The following is a 22084-nucleotide window of genomic DNA, read 5'->3' as shown; positions in this document are numbered from 1 at the left end:
GAGTGATTTCCATATAGCATTCAAGATGCAGAATGAACCCCAAGTCATGTGAAGAGCTTGGATGACAGAATGGGAAATTTGCCTACAGTCAGTCATTTCAAAACACCCTAAAAAAACTTCATAAAGAGGCTGGCATTGAAGTTCAGATGAGTGGCATTCAAGGCAAAGGAATCTGCATGAGAAAAGGGTTCAGGAAGTAGGAAATGCTGTATTGATGCTGCAGGGTAGGGAGTGAAAGATTAGAGGGATTTAAATGTGGGACTAGCAGGAGAACCCAAAAAGTCACTAGGAAAAGCCTTGAAGAAGAGAATGTCAAAAGAAAAAAAAATAATCTCATAACACAGGGAGCTATATTCGATATTATGTAATAAGCCATAGTGGAAAAAAAAATTCTCTCCTGTAAGTACATGAAAAATATTTTATATTCACTGCTCTTCTAGCAAAAACATTAATAATGATGAGGGATAACTTTTTACTTTTTAAATTGACAAGGTTTAAAAATTTCTATTCAGGCCAATGGTTGTTCCCATAGTCTGTTGGTGAGAGTATAAGCTGGGACAAACTTTCCATGTGGCTATTGATAATAGCATCAACATTTCATTTACACACAAGCATAGGTACACTCTTTGATCCAGTGCTTCCACTTCATATCCTGAGGAATAGTTAAGGATATGAACAAAGACTTGGCAAAAATATATGTAACAGGAAAATATAAGGAAGGAAGTACATGTCAACCTGTAGAGCATTTGTTAAACTCTGGTTCCTGCATTCAGGAGTATGCCATCCAGGCATTTAAAATGCTGGTACAGGAAAGCATTTCACTTCCTCTCTTCCCAGCTCACAGAGGCCCATGGGTACTTCCATCTGTGTCAAGGTCCCTTACAACAGTGACCTGTGGGGGCCCTCTGTCTAGAGGGGCACAGCTGAATCTACAAAGGGGGACACAGCTTGGGTTTGTGGAAGCCCCTCAGTGGTCCTGATATTCTTCCGTAAGTGGAAATTCCCTGATGTAAAAATGTTTTTCTTGGTACAAAAAGATGCCTGGGATGTATAGACTGAAGCAAGCATGCAGCATTGTACCACTTTTGGGAAATATTTATATGCAAGCAAAAAAGTATGGAAAAACACAGAGCAAGATATTAACTACTTTTCTCTGGATGGTAGTTCAATGGATAACAATTCAATTTTGCCTTCTGATTTTTCTATTTTTTCAACAGTAAGTACACATGTTCATTGTACAATTAAAGTTTTTTCTAAGTAAATAAAATGGACAAAATAGATTAATGATTACATTCTGTGAGTTCAAAAACTAGAAAACAAATATTTGCAAAAAAGTGTATACACTTATTATTTAAGGAGTTGGGCGCTGTGGGTATTTTTGTGTCTCAAAGAACCATCAGATACACTTGAAACTAATGCAACATTGTAAATTAACTATTCACTTAGGTTTTTAAAAGGAGGGAAAAAGAAGACTAAAGGGTAATAAGTACCCAAAGAAAGACCATCAGACAAATTTTCAAGTCACTTAAAACTGATGACAATGTTTGATTCTATCAGTTACTGACTTTACCTTCCTTTTTTTTTCCCTAAACCTAGCAGAATTGAATTTAATTTTTTCCTGACAAAAGAATGCAATTTCAACTGACCTTTCTTTTGCACCTTGGTGAGTAATGTCAAAATCCATTTTCTGTTTGAATTGAATTGTTCTAAAATATTTACTGGAAATAGGTTTTAAACATCTCCACCCCTTTTTTCTATACTAACAGATATTCGCATGACTCTTCTGTTGTATAATTGTGTCAAGCAACCAGAAAGTTTCATTCAAACATGGCTAGTATCCGCACACAGCTATTTCTGTCAGTCTTTAATGGAGTATTCACAGCAGCAGATAAATACAGACACTAAAAGAGCAAAATACTTTCAGATTCTTAATTTAAAAATACAATGCATTTTAATTTTAAAAAATAGCTCTGCTTTGAATGTAGCACTTAACCCAGTGATGAAATCTCATAAAGAATTTATAGGCAAAATTCTCTCTTCTGAATAAGTAGCAGCTCTAAGCTAAAAGGCCAAATTCTCCATGACTGAGCAGTCTTTAATAAGCTGAGAATCATTACATTAGTCATAGAGAAGAGGTTTCCAACAATTACTCTCTTTGATCCTGAACTTTTTGTCTGTAACAGCCCTGCCTTGGGTGAGTAGCATCTAAATTGCTTAGAATCTTCAAAGATTCATGCTGAATTTCTTCATGGCAGCAGACTCAAAGAATCACTTTTAATTTTACAGTTCCCAAGTGAGTGAGTGATATTCGCTCAGTCTTGTCCGACTCTTTACAACCCCATGGACTGTCACCTGCCAGTCTCCTCTGTCCATGGAATTCTCCTGGCAAGAATACCCGAGTGGGTTGCCATTTCCTTCTGCATACAATTCCCAAACGCTGAGACAAATTCTCAGTTGGCTTGACTGGTCCTGATGGAAAGAACAGCTGTCGATGGTAAATGTTCATTTGTTCTCTGTAGAAAATTTTCTGCCTCAGAGATGAGCCACCAGCCAGTGGAAGAGGAGATTCACTGGTCTGCACACCGTCAGAACTGGGAAGGTTAGGTCTGGCCTCAGAGAGGCCGAGAAGAGTTGGTTTCATCTACATCTTTTTTTATTGTTGTTCTGCTTTCTTTGTTGTTTGAAGGGGGTGGGGTTTTATTGGCCACTCCGTGGGCATGCAAGATTCTTAGTCTCCTGACCAGCGATTGAACCCACACCTTGGTCAGGAGACGAAGCACAGAGTCCCAGCCACTGGACCACCAGGGAAGTGCCCATCTCCATCTGCTTTGGTTGTTCTCTTAGGGATTAATCCATCATTCAAAACCAGAAGCAACCAATCATAGCATCTTCTCCCAGCCCCTCCACAGGGTAACTTACTCACATCTTGCCAAAGTTCTAAACCTCCCCACAGCATCTCAGAGAGGCCTCCTCAATCAGGAGACACTTCCTTTCCCCCAGCCTCTACTCAGCCTTCCTCCAGGGGATCTTCCCAACCCAGGGATTGAACTCTTGTCTCTTGCATCTCCTGCATTGGCAGGCAGATTCTTTACCCCTGAGCCACCTGGGAAGCCCATAGTTCAACCACAGGCATTTATATAAATACCTATGCCTATTTAAACCCCTTGTCTTGCATTCTGGCACAGGAAGATAAAGAGAAAGAATCATAAAATTGGTCCCAGGTTTGGGGAACTGGTTACAAAGTACACATCTTAACCAATCTGCATCTTTTGCAGGTTTTCTCACTCATAGTAATGTATGTGAGTATGTAAATGAATGTGTATGTTTATAGCTTCTGAACTCTGAAGTGAATTCTAAAGTAGATGAAAACATTGCAGGTGTTCAAGAAAATTGTAACAATGTGCAGTTACTGAGATCATATAGTAATGGTTATATCTAAAAAAGGACCCTTGACTTTACAGAAAATTTACTGTATATTTTCTTTAAATCACCAGCTTTCCAAAATTCATTTTTAATAAGATCCTGTACTCAAGTTGTATGTAATTTTTTAGCAATACATTGGTTTTCTGAAGACTGAAACACCATTATTCTCTGAATCATTTCCAACCTAATGCTCTTGTAATAACTTGGCAATTGAAAGCTTTAATCCAGGAAGGATATTTCTGAGTCTATCTATGTTCAGGCATGAAGCTTTAACTACTTAATGTTTCTAGCCTCTTTCTGCCAAGTATTTTAGATCAAAAGTTCATATTCGACTGTAGAATATTACACGAATAATAGTTCCATTTCCCAAAGTCTTGGAATACTTTTTATTTCTGAAAAGTACATACCTGATTAAAACAAGTTTGGCCAAGTCAGGTTATAAAAACATGTTTAATCTCTAAGGTAACAATTCCAGTGAAATAATTCAGGAGGAAATTTGTCTAAAATAATAAATCCCTGGGAGGGAAATCTTAGCTAGTCCACACGTAGCACCAGCAGAGATTTTATACCTGACCTTTTTGAAAAAGCCTCTGTCTGTTAAGTCCAAACTTCAAATTAGGTGTTTATCCTTGATGCCAATTCTAGGAAACAAAAGGAACTTTGGGTTTGGATTGTTGGGTGAATAAAAAGAAAAAATCCATGTTAACCAAGCTAGAATCATTTATTATACAATAAAATTTTAAAAGTATATGAGGGGAACTTATCATATCTCAAAGAGAAAGAAATGTCACGCTTTGTTGTAGTATAATAATCTTTACAAGGAGATGGAAGATGGAAAATTCCCAAAAGTGACGTTTGGTAACCGGTGGGGAAGGAGACATTATGGATCATATTCTTAGCTGTAGAACCATGATCTACATATGTTTAATGCCTGATAATAATCACAAAATCATCAGATGAACAGAATAGTTGTCGGAAATGTGTACACAAGAGAAAGAGTATTTTTCAATAGCCTGTATTTTTGAAGGGCAAGCTGAAGGAAAGTAATCCATTAAATGCAAAACAAGTCCATGAAGAAAACTCTTACTTTTACCACCGAAAAACCTGAGGAGAAAGCAAGCTTATTCCACAGTATGGTGATTATTTTTCCTTTTCGGTTCGTCCCTCCCACCTCTGTCTGCTTAAAACAGGATTTGGCATAAATTCTCTTGTCTCAAAGTAATGATATACAGGAGCAGCTGGAACCCATCCCGTGTGTATTATTTTAGAGTGTGGGATTTACATGATTCACCATCCAGAGGCCGATGGGGATGATTTTTGAGGAGAGAGAGAATTGTTTGGTTTTTAAAAATTTTTTTGCATTGAGATAATTGCAGATTCTCATGCAGTTGTAAGAAATAATACAGAGAGATCCCATTTTACCCAGTTTCTACAAATGATAGCACTTTGAGTAACTACAGTACAATATATAGCCAAGAAACTGACCCTGAAATAGTCCATTAACCTTATTTAGAGTCCCCTAGTTTTACATGTTCCCTTTCGTGTGTGTGTGAGTGTGTGTCTGTATATTTAATTCTATGCAATTTTATCAAAAGCCTAGATTCATGAGCCCGTCACAGCAGTTGAGATAGAGGATAGTTCTAGCACTTCAGGGATTCCCCCAGTTAGTTCAGTCACTCAGTCGTGTCCGACTCTTTGCAATTCCATGGACTGCAGCATGCCCGGCTTCCCTGTCCATCACCAACTCCCGGAGCTCTCTCAAACTCAAGGATTCCCTAGTAATACCCTTTTATATCCTCATCCAGCTCCCTTCCTCCCTGCATCTATCACCCCTGGCCACCATGAATCTGTTACCCATCTCTATAATTTCATCATTAAAGAAATGGAAATATGCAGTACATACCTTTTGAGGTGGGCGTTATTTACTCATTGTAATTCCTTGGAGATTCACCCACAGTGTTGTATGTATCAGTGAGTCCTTCCTTTTTTACTGCCCAGTACTATCCCATGGTATGGACAAACTACACTTTACTTAGTGAGTGATAGTCTCTCAGTCATGTCCAGCTCTTTGCAACCCCATAGACTGTAGCCCACCAGGCCCCTCAGTCATGAAATTCTCTCGGGCAAGAATACTGGAGTGGGTTGCCATTTCCTTCTCCAGCAGATCTTCCTGACTTAGAAATTGAACATAGGTCTCCTGCATTGCAGGCAGGTTCTTCACCATCTGAGCCACCAGGGAAGCCTTAACCATTTACCCATTGAAAGACATCTGGGTTCTTTCCAGTTTGGAGCTATTATAAAGATGCTGTACAGTTTTTTGTGTGAATATGAGTTTTAATTTTTCTGGGATGATTACCTAAGAATGTAAGTGCTGGACTGTATGATAAGCACATGCTTAGCTTTATAAGAAACTACCATACTTTTCCCCAGAATGGCTGTTCCATTTTATATTCCTACCAGCAGTGTATAAGTATTCCAGTTTTTCCACACCCTCTCTAGCAGCTGGAGTTACCAGGTTGGTTTTTTTTTTTTTTAAGCTATTCTGATGGGTATGTAGTACTATTGTGATTTTGATTTGCATCTCCCTAGTGACTAATGATGGAGAAGGCAATGGCACCCCACTCCAGTACTCTTGCCTGGAAAATCCCCTGGACAGAGGAGCCTGGTAGGCTGCAGTCCATGGGGTCGCAAAGAATCAGACACGACTGAGCAACTTCACTTTCACTTTTCACTTTCCTGCATTGGAGAAGGAAATGGCAACCCACTCCAGTGTTCTTGCCTGGAGAATCCCAGGGACAGGGGAGCCTGGTGGACTGCCATCTATGGGGTCGCACAGAGTCGGACAGGACTGAAGTGACTTAGCAGCAGCAGCAGCAGTGATTGATGATGCTGAACATCTTCTCAGGTGCTTATTTCCCATCTATGTATTTCCTTCGGTGAAATGTCTGTTCATGCTGCTTGCCATTTTCTAATTGGATTGTTTTTTTAATGTAGAGTTTTGAGAGCTCTTTATATATTCTCTGGAGAAGGAAATGGCAATCCACTCCAGTATTCTTGCTTGGAAAATCCCATGGACAGAGGAGCCTGACGGGCTTGGCGGGCTACAGTCCATGGGGTTGCAAAGAGTTGGACATGACTGAATGACTAACCCTATATATTCTAGGTCAAGAGGTTTGTCAGATATGTGATTGGTAATTATATTCTCCTTGCTTTTTTACCCCTTCATAACGTTTTTAATTTCGATGAGGTTCCAGTTTACCAGTTTTCCTTTTATGAATCATGCTCTTATTGCCAATTCTAAAAATGCTTTGCCTCGCCCTAAATTGCTCAAATCTCCTCTGTGTTTGTAGGAGTTTTATATTTTACTTTTTAAGTCCATGATCCATTTTTGTTAGTATTTGTATACAGTGTGAGGTTTTTGTTTTAGTTCATTTTTTTGCCTCTGGATGTCCAACTGCTTCAGCACTGCTTGTTGAAAGACTGTCCTTCATCCACCTTTGAACCTCAAAAATCAGTTGATCGTATTTGTGTAGATCTATTTCCAAGGTCTCTATTCGATTAATCTATGGGTCTGTCTCTCCACCAATATTACATTTTCTTGCTTACTGTGGATACACAGTAAACCTTAATATCAAGTAGAAAATTTTTTAAATTGTTTTAGCTCTTCTGGGTCCTGTGTCTTTCAATCCAGAGGCTGTTTTATTTCTGCAAAATTATCATGTCTTCAGTTTGAGTGGAAATCAAGAGAAAACTAGTTCTTAGATTTTAGTCTTAAGAAGCAAAAAAAAATTCTAACCATTTAATTGAATTTTTAAAAATACTGTCCTAAAAAAAATAAATAAATAAAAATACTGTCCCGTTCAAATATGCTTTTAAAAGAAGTATGAAAGTGAAGGTTTCTCAGTTGTGTCTGACTCTTTGCGACCCCATGGACTCTACAGTTCATGGAATTCTCCAGGCCAGAATACTGGAGTGGGTAGCCTTTCCCTTCTCCAGGGGATCTTCCCAACCCAGGGATCAAACCCAGGTCTCCCGCATTGCAGGTGGATTCTTTACCAGCTGAGCCACAAGGGAAGCCCAAAAAAGAAAATAAAAGAAGTGTAACTATTTCTATAAATAGTTATCAATAAAATAGAGGACTCACATTATAGCTTTAGTATAATGTATTTAGCTTTAGTGTGTGTTCAGTTTAGACCTTATTCCCAGTAAGATTTTTGCTTTCTTTTATTCAGTCCCAACAGTAAACAAAATCGACTAATATGTTATGGATTATAAGTGTGTAACTTTAACGTTAAAGAATAAAGCAGACCAGCTGTGCAGGCAGGAAATAGTGTGGGTTACCCACCCTGTATTCACATATAGAGACTTAAGTTATATTAACTCAGAATTTAACATTTTAAGACAAACAGAACTTTAAAAATCATCATCTTTAAACCAACATTTAAGGATATTATCTCAGAGGTTTCTCATGAAAAGTAGAGAATTGTGACAGCTGAGATAGAGCTGCCCTTTAAGGCTCTGTGACTGAACCCTTCATGATAGATCGGTTGCATGGCAGATGCCAAGGGCTAAGTGTACTATACAGTCTGGAATTCCATCTGTGCCATCTGTTATCCCAAAGAAACATGATCTGTCCCATGGTGTGCCTGAATCCAGCACTCCAGGTTGTAAAGGGAGGTCAACTGAATTTACATATTTTAAGAGAAAGTTATTTCCCAAGGATTTCTTAATTTCTCCAGTTGATTTTCCTCCAGGTTGGAACAACAGATATAAGAGGCAGGATTAGGACTCTCCTCCCTCATGTCTGTGTATTTGTCTTTGTTATTTGCCCTAAAACGACACATAGAGAATTTCCAGTGAATGGAGGTTGTTTAAGGTCAGGTTCCTAGAAGCAGAGCCTGAGACAAGGATCTATGTGCAAGTAATTTATTGAGGGAGTGCTCTGGAGAGGGAGAGAGTGAGAGCAGTGGAGCCAGAATGGGGTCCCAGCAGGAATCCAGCTTCAACCTCCCCTCTAGAAGAAACTTTGAGCATAAACTGCATCACAGAGTGGATCCCAGCCTGAGGCAATGGCTGAGAAACATGCATCCATAAGTCACTGCCTTCAGCTGATCCAGGTGGGGACATGAGCACAGATGGCATAACCTCCTCGGCTAAGAGATTTCCATCAGGCTGAAGGTGCCAACAGTATCCACCACCAGGGTCTTCATGATCACAGAACTAGTATTAAAAACAGGTGGACTGTTAACTCTCCCACTTAAGCAGTCACTTCTTTAAGCCTCTGCCACCCTTAGACTGCCTCATGTGTCCTGTTTCTATCATGTTTTCAAGGGTTGCTCAGTTACGTGGACGCTCAAGAAGAATGCAGCAGAGATGCCTGTCACCCCCTAACCGGCGATCTCCTGGTGGGTCGCAGCAGGCAGCTCACGGCTTCTTCTACCTGTGGACTGGACAGAGCCTGGAAATACTGCATCCTCAGCTACCTCGAGGTGGGTTGGATCTTTGTTTACTTGTTGGGACATGATTTCATCAGTGATGTAGATTTTTCCAAGTGCATCTGGGGCTGTCCAGACAACAGGAGAAACAAGGAGACAGTCCACCTTCCCAAACATCAGAGACACAAGTGATTCAGTTCACCATCTGGGAAACCTTCACTAATTGGGGAATAAGGAAGATGGGCTTCATCTATTTCTTGTTCCCTTTAGAATTAAACAAAAAAAGGGATTTTTTTTTGTTCGGTCTTTGAAGGGACTGCTATATAATATATGTTCTAATTGACTCCAGTGGAGTGGACTTATTAAATAATTGATGAGCTGGATGAAGATGGAAGATCTCTCAGGGTTCAGGGCTATTATGCTGATCATGGGCTCTGACTGCCCTGCTTTCGGTGGAGATAGACAGAGTGTAGACTTGGAATTGATTGTCTGCCAGTGTCTCAATGCCACTTAGAAACTGTCTTGTTCAGAGACTATCAAGTCCCAGTGTGAACATCTTTTTGTACCTTTTATTCTTAAAGACCAGTTTTATAAAAGGATCAGTTGCTTTTTTTCTTCCCTGGGCTCTGAACCAAGCATCCAAAGTCATCTCAGTATCACACCTGCTCAAAAGCCTGAGGCAATTATGTCAACCCCTTAACTGAGAGGATGTGCAGGAAGGAAGTTGGATGTAAGCCTAATGTTAGTGACCAGGTTTTTCCATGTATTGTTTGTGTAAGGCAACTCCTGGAGGCCTCTGGGAAGTCTTTGTGTCCTCACTGGTTTTAGTAAAAGAGGATGATTATAATTAAGTGGAGATAATACCTGAGTGCTTAGCCCTGGTCTAAGCTTAGGAAGTACTTGTATAAGAAAACAAATTCTCTACATGGGCAAGAAAGTGAAGCTGTAGAAGTTTTGCTCAATTTTAGATCAGATGGGATGGAAGGCCCTTCAAGTAGCTTTCCTAAGGCCAGGTCCCCTGGACAAAGCAGTGGTTCCCAACTCTAATATTAGAAACTTTGCAACACTGGCATCACCTATCTTGTCTTTCCGCCATTGGCATCTGCTTACATTGTCATGAGCCTAATTATTTGAACTCGATGTTAAAATAATTAGAACTTGATATTCCTATATGGCAAAGTTACACCCAATAGAAGTGAAAAAACTCCAGAACTTCTTCAGTCTAGGGAATCAGAAATCTTAAAAATCTTAGAACTGGGGGAAAAAAATCCCAAAATATCTTCCAGCTGACAAAGCATTACAGGTGAAACTATAAGTATTAATTGTATAAAATTCATGTGGCATGGAGGATAATTTTTTTTTTCATCCATCGGCTAGCAAAGAGCTTTCAAGCAAAAGATTCTCTTCCAGAGTTTAAGTCAGCATTGACTCCGAGTGTTAACCCAGGTTGGGTCTCTCATATCTATTTGCCACAACTAAGCATCCTCTGTAGCCAGTTCCATCAAAGACTGTACTTCTGAAATGTTTACAGAAAAAAATAAATGGCCTGAAGTTAAACATTTTCCCCAATATTTTCCATAGTATTGGAAATATTTTCAAGTCTTGGCAACTTTTGGTGGAATCACTGGACTCCTGTTGCTCTATTAGGACAGATCTGGGGCAAATCTCCCCATATGCAGAACTGATCTAACTTGTACTGGTCCTTAATTTCTAAAGGGCATTTTGGTTTTCTTCAAGTGTAAAGGCTTATGATGGCCAGTGATCATAAGAAGATTATAACACTCTCTTGAAAGTCTGGTTTACTTTGACAATCTGTAGCTGAAATAGTCATTAAAATCATCATGCATTTGTTTAACAAAAAAGGTGGAACTGGTCAGATTACTAGGCCCTTGTAAGTCATGATCAAGCATAAAATCCAACGTTTGCTGAATACCTACCAGCATATTTGCTGTTTTGGGCAATTTCCAATATGGAGGATTGTAAGAAATCACTCCTGCTTCCTGGAAGCTTTGCAAAAATGCTCCTGCAGAGTCCCACAAATATTAGCCAGAACAACTGCGCAGGCCATGGACAGGCCTTTGGAAATTTTGGAGAGTTCCTCAGGAGTTATAAGTAAGTACATCTACAAGTGTATGCAAACTCAAAGGCCACTCTTGACTGTTCAAACCTTTGAAAATCCATCCCAAGCAAAATTAGTTCCAATTCACAAAAACCTTCTAGTCGGCAAGACAAGAGGTTGGGTCTCTCTGTAATGAGTTTAATGAAATTCTTACAAAATCCACATGTGCATAGTAAAGGTTTTGGCTCTGGAAGCTTTTATGCCAAAAATAATATCTGAGAGAGAAAGGATGATGGTTGCAGATAAACTAACGGCCAACTGTTTCATTAGTTTCTTACTAATTTTTTTTTAAACTAAAGGAAGTCATCCCAACTCAAGAGTATATTCTAGTTATTTTTCTATAGTTTAAAACAAACTCTGAACACTCTGCTCCTTGTACAAGAAAAAAATGATTAGTTCTACAAATTTGCAATTTTGTCCCAAATGTTTACATTTATAAAATTTCTAAGTCAAGTCTTAATTTTGTTTGTTTTGGTAGTCAAGCACCTACTGATGGAAAATTTTATGTCTTGTAATTTCCTCTGCTTTTTATTTTTAGCTAGATTGAACGACAAATATAGCACATCCAGCTTGTTTTTAAATTCAGATCAACAATAAGTAATGACGACTATTTATTTTTAATTTTAATGATGTGTTTTCCAGGGGGAACAAAAATGCTTCATCTGTGGTTCCAGATTTCCATATGATCCACACACCCAACCCAACAGCCACACCATCGAGAACGTAATCACAAGTTTTGAACCAGAGAGAGAAAAGAAGTGGTGGCAATCTGAAAATGGTATGACCAAGTTTCTGTCCAATCTTTTATTTCTTCACATTTTTGTAAGGTATCTTTCTCTCTGTATGATTTCTGCACTGAGAATGTAAAACCCTGTATAAAAGCAAAATTCAATTTTCATTTTAAGAAAGAATATCTTCCTCTTGAGAAACAGAAGTATTTTTTAAGCACATACCTGAGAATGTTTTACTTTTTTCATGTGGGGAACAGTTCTGTATGCTCTTGTTCTTTGAGAAAATAAAAAGGAGGATGGGAGTAGTTTATGAGGTATTGGTAAATTAAGCCTAATAAAAAACACACTGATGTAAACAGAAATAATAATGCTAGGGGGAGTCTGAGAGTTAATACCATGTGCCTTTTCCTTCTTCAACATATGAAGGCAGAAAGAGAAAGGATATTTCTTTCTGCAAATCAAAAATTTTAATGTAAAAATTTAATTGAAAGGGTAGTTGGCTGCCGCTGCTAAGTCGCTTCAGTCCTGTCCAACTCTGTGCGACCCCATAGACGGCAGCCCACAAGGCTCTGCCGTCCCTGGGATTCTCCAGGCAAGAACACTGGAGTGGGCTGCCATTTCCTTCTCCAATGCATGAAAGTGAAAAGTCAAAGTGAAGTCGCTCAGTGTCCGACTCTCAGTGACCTCATGGGCTGCAGCCCACCAGGCTCCTCCGTCCATGGGATTTTCCAGGCAAGAGTACTGGAGTGGGATACTGACTTCAATTCTTTCCTTCCTGGTTTTTGCCCTTCCCTGTTCATGACATTGTGATCCTGAACCTCATACTGGTCCTATTTCCTAGATGCCACTGTGAATTTGGACCTGAGCAAGGATTTCCTATTTCCCACTCCAGCTTTATGTGTTTAAGGGAGCTCATTCATTCATGATGGACCCTCTTCAACACTGGGCTGGAGCTCTTATCCCTCCAGAGAAGGATCCCATTTGCCGCATCCCTGCATCTCTCACCTTGGACTACAATTCCTCTGTTCTGTTCAGACTCTAAACATATTTCCCTAAAGGAATCCCAGGCCATAAGAGGGGAGTGTGGGGAAAATCATAATAGGTAAGGTCATTCAGGGTGAGCATAGTATAAGGCTATTTTTCTATGTCATCCACTGGACACAGACATGATTGGTATCTATTAAATGCTAGTTCAATTTGGATCCTAATGATTGGTCTCTTGTTGGACTCTCCTTAGTTAATGTTGGTGGTCTTTACCACACTGATGAATGGGACCATTTTTGCTTCACAGCTGCTTTGATCCACATGCCCAGCATTCATTCATGTCTCCTTAAGAGGAAATGCCCTGTCAAAGCTGACTGCACAGGAGATGTGTTCTCAACTGAGTGAGTGGTTGAGAACAAGAGGGAACAGGTGATCTCCTTTCCAGAAAGAGCTGGGAGCCTTTGACACAGAGCCTGGAATGTGCCTGCCCTCTCAGCAACAAACCCTTCCCCAAGCCATGCACCCTAGCACACTAAGCTATATCCCAATTTACCACAGTCAGGTCATTGTTCTCTGGAGCTAGACTTTCCAATATTGTGGCTCCACACATGGCTACTGAGCACATAAAACATGGCTAATCCACCTAACAGAAGCAGAAGATATTAAGAAGAGGTGGCAAGAATACACAGAACTATACAAAAAAGATTTTCATGATCCAGATAACCACGATGGTGTGATCACTCACCTAGAGTTAGACATCCTGGAATGTGAAGTCAAGTGGGCCTTTAGGAAGCATCACTATGAACAGAGCTAGCAGAGGTAACAGAATTCCAGTTGAGCTACTTCAAATCCTAAAAGATGATGCTGTGAAAGTGCTGCATTCAATATGCCAGCAAAATTGGAAAATTCAGCAGTGGCCACAAGACTGGAAAAGGTCACTTTTCATTCCAATCCCAAAGAAAGTCAGTGCCAAAGAATGTTCATACTAGTGCACAATTGCACTCATCTTACATGCTAGCAATGTAATACTCAAAATTCTCCAAGCTTGGCTTACCCAGTACATGAACTTAGAACTTCCAGATGTTCAAGCTGGATTTAGGAAAGACAGAGGAACCAGAGATCAAATTGCCAACATGCGTTGGATCATCAAAAAAGCAAGAGAGTTCCAGAAAAACATCTGCTTTATTGACCATCCCAAAACCTTTGACTATGTGGATCAAAACAAACTGGAAAATTCTTCAAGAGATGAATACCAGACCACCTGACCTGCTTCCTGAGAAATCTATATGCAGGTCAAGAAGCAACAGCTAGAACCAGACATGGAACCACAGACTGGTTCCAAATAGGGAAAGGAGTACGTCAAGGCTGTATATTGTCACCCTGCTTATTTAATTTATACGCAGAGTGAAACTGAAAGTCACTCAGTCATGTCCAACTCTTTGCAACCCCATGGACTATACAGTCCATGGAATTCTCCAGGCCAGAATACTGGAATGGGTAGCCTTTCCCTTCTCCAGCAGACCTTCCCAACACAGGTATTGAACTGGGGTCTCCGGCATTGCAGGAGGATTCTTTACCAACTGAGCTATGAGGGAAGCCCATATGCAGAGAACATCATGCTAAATGCCGGGCTGCATGAAGCACAGCTGGAATCAAGATTGCCGAGAGAAATAACAATAACCTCATATATGCAGATGACACCACCCTTATGGAAGAAAGCAAAGAACTAAAGAGCCTCTTGATAAAGTGAAAGAGGAGAGAGAAAAGTTGGCTTAAAACTCAACATTCAGAATATTAAGATCATGGCATCTGGTTCTATCACTTCATGGCAAATAGATGGGGAAACAATGGAAACTGTGAGAGACTATTTTGGGGGGCTCCAAGATCACTGCAGATGGTGACTGCAGCCATGAAATTAAAAGATGCTTGCTTCTTGGAAGCAAAGCTATGTTTTTTTCAGTAGTCATGTATGGATATGAGAGATGGACTATAAAGAAAGCTAAACACCAAAGAACTGATGCTTTTGAACTGTAATGTTGGAGAAGACTCTTGAGAGTCCCTTGGACTGCAAGGAGATCCAACCAGTCCATCCTAAAGGAAATCAGCCCTGAATATTCACTGGAAGGACTGATGCTGAAGCTGAAGCTCCAACATTTTGGCCACCTGATGCAAAGAACTGACTCACTGGAAAAGACCCTGATGCTGGGAGGGATTGAAGGCAGGAGGAGAAGGGGACGACAGAGGATGAGATGGTTGGATGGCATCACCGACTCGATGGACATGAGTTTAAGTAAGCTCCAGGAGTTGGTGATGGACAGGGAAGCCTGGCATGCTGCAGTCCATGGGGTCGCAAAGAGTCGGACATGACTGAGTGACTAAACTGAACTGAATCCAAACCAAGATGTGCTATGTGTGTAAAAACATCCTAGGTTTCTAAGACTTAGTTTGGGGAAAGAAATATGTATAATAAAGCATTCCTAATTTTTAAAACATTGATTACATGTTGAAATGAGACTATTTTTGATATATTGGATTAGGCATAGTATATATTTATATATAATATATTTAGGCAATGTATTATACATATGATTTAAATATATAAATAAATTACAGATAATGTATTGTCTATCTAGGGTTTCCTAGGTGGTACAGTGTTAAAGAATCCACCTGTGAATGCAGGATATGCAAGAGATGTGGATTTGATCTTTGAGTTGAGAAGATCCTCTGGAGGAGGAAATGGCAACCCACTCCAGCATTTTTGCCTGGAGAGTCCCATGGACAGAGGAACCTAGCAGGCTAAAGTCTGTGGGGTCGCAAAGAGTTTGACATGACTGAGCACAGCACACAATCTATTATCTATCAGTTCAGTTCAGTCGCTCAGTCGTGTCCGACTCTTTGTGACCCCATGAATCTCAGCACACCAGGCCTCCCTGTCCATCACCACCTCCCGGAGTTCACTCAGACTCACGTCCATTGAGTCGGTGATGCCATCCAGCCATCTCATCCTCTGTCGTCCCCTTCTTCTCCTGCCCCCAATCCCTCCCAGCATCAGGGTCTTTTCCAATGAGTCAACTCTTTGCATGAGGTGGCCAAAGTATTGGAGTTTCAGCTTTAGCATCAGTCCTTCCAATGAACTCACCCAAGACTGATCTCATTTAGGATGGACTGGTTGGATCTCCTTGCAGTCCAAGGGACTCTCAAGAGTCTTCTCCAACACCACAGTTCAAAAGCATCAATTCTGTGGTGCTCAGCTTTCTTCACAGTCCAACTCTCACATCCATACATGACCACTGGAAAAACCATAACCTTGACTAGATGGACCTTTGTCGGCAAAGTAATGTCTCTGCTTTTGAATATGCTGTCTAGGTTGGTCATAACTTTCCTTCCAAGGAGTAAGCATCTTTTAATTTCATGTCTGCAGTCACCATCTGCAATGATTTTGGAGCCTAAAAAGATAAAGTCTGACACTGTTTCCACTGTTTCCCCATCTATTTCCCATGAAGCGATGGGACCGGATGCCATGATCTTCGTTTTCTGAATGTTGAGCTTTAAGCCAACTTTTTCATTCTCCTCTTTCACTTTCATCAAGAGGCTTTTTAGCTCCTCTTCACTTTCTGCCATAAGGGTGGTGTCATCTGCATATCTGAGGTTATTGATATTTCTCCTGGCAATCTTGATTCCAGCTTGTACTTCTTCCAGCCCAGCATTTCTCATGAAGTACTCTGCATATAAGTTAAATAAGCAGAGTGACAATATACAGCCTTGACATACTCCTTTTCCTATTTGGAACCAGTCTGTTGTTCCATGTCCAGTTCTACCTGTTGCTTCCTGGCCTGCATATAGGTTTCTCAAGAGGCAGGTCAGGTGGTCTGGTATTCCCATCTCTTTCAGAATTTTCCAGTTTGTTGTGATCCACACAGTCAAAGGCTTTGGCATAGTCAATAAAGCAGAAATAGATGTTTTTCTGGAACTCTCTTGCTTTTTCGATGATCTAGCAGATGTTGGCAATTTGATCTCTGGTTCCTCTGCCTTTTCTAAAATCAGCTTGAACATCCAAAAGTCCACGGTTCACATATTATCTATAATATATATTTATTATCTATAGTATGTATTGTTTATAATATGTCATATTATTTATAATATATAGATAAATATATTTTATAGATATGTTGACTATACATATATAATAAATATAAATAATTTCTCCTGTTTCTTTTTACTTTTTAAAATGTGCCTGCTAGAAAATTTTAAATGACCTGTGGGACTCATACATCCATTGGACAGTTCCGCTCTAGAGAGCAGCTTCCATCATGTCAGGATTGGAGCTGATACTTCACATCCGTGCTATACCTGGATGGCACCAAGGTGTCTCAGTGCAAAGTCCTGGCCAGGATGTTCGGGCTATAGTCCCTCTGTTGTCTTTGGATACCTAAATGTATTTCCTGTAGGGGACTCTAGACCATGATGCGGGAGTAAGGAAATCATCATCATCAGTATATAAGATGATTTAGGGCAAGCATACTATGAGGCTTTTTCAGCGTCATCCATTGGACAGGAACATGATTGGTCACCACAGAGGCGCCCACAGACCCTCAGTCCCAGGAGAAAAATCCAAGATGTGTTTTCTGCTGAGTGACAGTACAGCTAGGTCACATGCTTCCTTGTAGCTGTTGGAAGGAGAGGGGGTGGGTGTTTGCCAGGTGCTGGCTACTAGCTTATATGAAGTCCAGATTTCAGGTGAACACAGCCCTCTCTTTTTACCTACAGGGACCATCCAGGAACTCCCCTGGTGGTATGCCATACTGCCACACTGTGGCTGTGTGTGTTGTCACTAAAATATAAATGTGGGCACAATCAGGGGAAAACTGATAATACCCTCACACAGACCTTATCCAAGAGTGTTAATCACCAGCCATAAGATTCCAAAGGGTTTCATTACAGACAGTTGAGGAATTAGCAAGGTAAATTTTTGTCTCTCAAAATCACTGATTTTCTTCTTTCTGGATTTTCCTTTAGGTCTTGATCATGTCAGCATCAGACTGGACCTAGAGGCCTTATTTCAGCTCAGTCACCTTATTCTGACCTTTAAGGTACAGATGTGTAGAGTGCTGCCCCCTTATCTACTTACCAAATGCTTGGCATACCTTAGATTTCACTTCCTTGCTCCCCTGCAGAGAACAAAAAGCTGTTCAAATCCAGACTGGAGCTTTGTTATCTGGGCTTTTTGCTCTTGTATGAAAAACAAAAAACACCAGTGCTAATTAAATAATAACTTACACGATTAACAAAAAAGAGAAGAGAGAATCTTGGAAGATACAGGAAAAAGAAAACCTCCAAGCTCTGGGGTGCTAGAGATGGTAAGAACTAGAAAGACAATTTGGAGGGTAAAAGGAGAAGCACTAGAAATTATTTAAGGAAAAAAAAATTGTGATCAAAAGAGGAAGAAAATTTGAAGGGTCTTTACTGAGTTAGATGCCAGAGAAAATCTGTGCTATCGTCATTCTTTAATGATTCATCAGAACTCTAATTTTGTCAGGCCTGGTGCTAGGTTTTAGTCATAAAAGATGAACATAAAATTAGAAGTTTTAAAAATTTAAGAAGTAGTCTTTGATTTCAATGAACTCACAGTCTAGTCATAGGTACAAACATATATAATTTTGAAATTACAATGCAGAGTGGCCAGTACAGAAATAGGTGTACGATTAGAATGCTGGGGGGTTATTTGACATGGCTAGGTCAACTCTGGGGAAACAGGGGAAACTTCATGGTAGATTTTGAAGGATGTATAAGAGTTTGCCAGAGGAAAAGTATTCTGAGCAAAGAAAACCACATGCAGATTGCTATAAAAACGTCGACTGCATTGGCTTTTTTTTAAAAAGTACATGCCATTTTTCTTCAATTAATTTATGCAGAAACAATTAAAAAATGAAATTTGATTCTGGAACAAAGCATGTGCTCATTAATAGTTGCCCACTTAATAGAAAGAGACTTTGGTGTGTTCATGATAGAATAGGTTTTTTTTTTTTTTCTTTTCCTTTTCTTGGCCTTGCTGCATGGCATGTGAAGATCTTAGTGGCCTGACCAGGGATCCAACCTGTGCCCTCTGCAGTGGAACCACCAGAGAATTCCTTAGAACAGATTTGAAAAGATACAAATTCCATTAAAAATGGAATTCAAAAATATTGTCAATCTGGAATGGGTTATAAATTCTACTTTTGCGAAGCATGACAAGTTTAACTGATTTTTCTTCTAGACTTTTCGGCCTGCTGCAATGTTAGTTGAACGCTCCACAGACTACGGACACACCTAGAGAGTGTTCAAATATTTTGCCAAAGATTGTGCTACTTCCTTCCCTAACATCACATCTGGCCAGGCCCAGGGAGTGGGAGACCTTGTTTGTGACTCCGAATATTCGGATATTGAACCCGCCACTGGTGGTGAGGTAGAATTTCCTTTCTTCGATTTCTTTCCTGGAAATGAAATCTTTTTGTTGTTGTTACCGTGGTTAATCGAGATGAAAACAATTTAGGTAGTGACTGCAGCCATGAAATTAAAAGATGCTTACTCCTTGGAAGAAAAGTTATGACCAACCTAGATAGCATATTCAAAAGCAGAGACATTACTTTGCCGACTAAGGTCTGTCTAGTCAAGGCTATGGTTTTTCTTGTGGTCATGTATGGATGTGAGAGTTGGACTGTGAAGAAGGCTGAGCACTGAAGAATTGATGCTTTTGAACGGTGGTGTTGGAGAAGACTCTTGAGAGTCCCTTGGACTGCAAGGAGATCCAACCAGTCCATTCTGAAGGAGATCAACCCTGGGATTTCTTTGGAGGGAATGATGCTAAAGCTGAAACTCCAGTACTTTGGCCACTTCATGCGAAGAGCTGACTCATTGGAAAAGACTCTGATGCTGGGAGGAATTGGGGGCAGTAGGAAAAAGGGATGACCGAGGATGAGATGGCTGGATGGCATCACGGACTCGATGGACATGAGTCTGAGTGAACTCCGGGAGATGGTGATGAACAGGGAGGCCTGGCGTGCTGTGATTCATGGGGTCGCAAAGAGTTGGACACGACTGAGCAGCTGAACTGAACTGAACTGAACTGAAACAGAACATGAGCTGCTGCTTGTTTAGGAATGGCAGTGTCTAAATTGAAATGAGTCCTGAATTCAGCTCATATTCACATAAATTACAAATACCTTACAAGAAATGATCCTGTACAAGAGTGCCCCTGCTGAAGGTAAACAAGGGCTAAAATGCAAGGTGGACACTGTGGGCAGGATGCCAGAGGTAGGAATATCTTTTTCTAGTCCTTTCAAAGGAACCATAAATGGCAGCCCTCCATGCTCTGCAAGCCCCCCACCTGGGTGGGATCTGCCCAGAACTTCCTGAGAGCAAAGCTGGTGATGGGCAGAAAGTCAGGGGATTAGAGTTGGCTTGGGAGGTATTACCTTATCAGGTAGAGTAGTAAGAATGGTGACAGAAGGCAGCTCCAGAATCCCCCAGGGCCAGATCCACTTTGATGAGGGCTTGCTGAATCATGAACCCATCACTCCACCCCAAGCAAGCATAGGAGTCCTTTCCACCAGTGGTATCAGCACTTCTGTCTCCATGGACCACTTGTGCATAAAGAGGCAGAATGACTGTTTAACAGCCTTCCTTCATATTCATTCTTGGTGCTTTTATTCAGATGATAACCCAAATGATAATCTACATTCTACACCAGGTGGGAAATAGTGGCTCAGCCTTCTTGTAAGGTCAGGATATCTTCTTTAAGAGTATATTGATTGGGAGAATGGCATTGAAACATGTATACTATCATGTAAGAAATGATCTCCAGTCTATGTTCGATACAGGATACAGGATGCTTGGGGCTGGTGCACGGGGATGATCCAGAGAGATGATATGGGGTGGGAGGTGGGAGGGGGGTTCATGTTTGGGAACTCATGTACACCCGTGGCGGATTCATGTCAATGTATGGCAAAACCAATACAGTATTGTAAAGTAAAATAAAGTAAAAATAAAAATTAAAAAAAATAATAAAAAAAATAAAACAACAACAACAACAAAATAAATAAATAAAATTAAAATCATGCTTTAAAAAATAAAAAAGAATGTATTGTAATCTTAATTAAAAAAAAGAGTATATTGAACACTTACATTTTGGGGGGTAAAGCACTCTAAATTCACCTACCTTTGTTTTACAGGTTGTTTTAAAGGTGCTGGATCCCAGCTTTGAAATAGAAAACCCTTACAGCCCTTATATCCAGGGTATGAATTGCTTTATATTTTTCACACTGACTTCTTTTGTAAAACTTCATGTGAGGGGGATTCCTTGTCATTGCATGTCTATAGGATGGTAAGGGAGTATCAGTCAAGGAGGGTGCTTTATACCATCCAACCTAATGCACTTTGATTTATTAATTTCATTATCTTCCTTTCTCTAGACCTTGTGACATTAACAAACCTGAGAATAAACTTTACCAGGCTCCATACTCTTGGGGATACTTTGCTTGGAAGAAGGCAAAATGATTCCCTTGATAAATACTACTATGCTCTGTATGAGATGGTGGTTCGTGGAAGCTGTTTTTGCAATGGCCATGCTAGCGAATGTGTTTCAACACAGAAGATGCACAGTGATGTTTTCAGCCCTCCAGGCATGGTGAGTTACAAACTCACCTGAGAGCAAGATCGGCTTTCCTATCTTCCCGTCACTGTCTTAGTGCTGAATGTATGTCAGACTCGGTATGTGGGGGTCAACAATCCAAGAGCCCTCTTTGTGCCAGGCAGATATCATTCAATCTGGCCCATCAGGCCATCTGGGGGCCTTTGGTCCTCTGGACAGAAGTTCTTGTGAATTCTGCCACATGGGGCCATCATTGAGCTAATGGGCAGAATTTGTCATTTATGATTTCCAGATGGTCCATCTTATTCTCTCTTGTTTATTGGTTTTTTAGGGAATGGAGATTTGATGGGGAGGAACCATGCCACATACATTGTCTCATAAAAATGTATTGAAGGTCTGTTCATGTGAGAGCCTGGGCTCAGTGCCAAAGTGTTTGAGTGACATCTGATGCTGTCTAAAGCCGTCACCTCGAGTGACACTCTATGAATGACTCTGTCCTAAGCAGTGCAGATCTTCTCCACTCCTGGGACTGATCTCAAAGGAGTAATACAGTAGAAGCATTTAATTTTGTGCAGAGTCTTGGGAGTGTGTCTAACTAAAAATAGTTTTGAACTATTGGTTATAACGGACAAGGCCAGAGGCTATAGCTCTTTCCACTTAGACACCTCATATGTTTCACCAGAAATGGAACTTTTCCTTGGGAATGTGGGCACTGAGGGCATTTTGTGAAAAATCAAGAGAATCCCACACCTTTTTCCGGTTTTAG

The 22084-nt window shown here is 40.3% G+C and overlaps 1 protein-coding gene across 1 annotated transcript in view; it reads left to right on the top strand.

The window, feature by feature from the left end:
• Positions 1-1629: 1629 nt before the first annotated feature.
• The window catches only part of LAMB4 (laminin subunit beta 4), a 114493-nt gene continuing 94038 nt past the window's right edge, over positions 1630-22084 (top strand). Inside the window, 7 exon segments of the mRNA XM_068972397.1 lie at positions 1630-1663; positions 8755-8912; positions 11620-11755; positions 17709-17782; positions 18946-19134; positions 20900-20963; positions 21140-21354. Of these exon segments, the coding sequence (XP_068828498.1) occupies positions 1630-1663; positions 8755-8912; positions 11620-11755; positions 17709-17782; positions 18946-19134; positions 20900-20963; positions 21140-21354 (870 nt within the window).

Source organism: Capricornis sumatraensis, chromosome 5 (assembly GCF_032405125.1).
Source record: "Capricornis sumatraensis isolate serow.1 chromosome 5, serow.2, whole genome shotgun sequence".
NCBI classification, from domain to species: Eukaryota; Metazoa; Chordata; class Mammalia; order Artiodactyla; family Bovidae; genus Capricornis; species Capricornis sumatraensis.
This window is presented reverse-complemented; position numbering and strand designations above follow the sequence as displayed.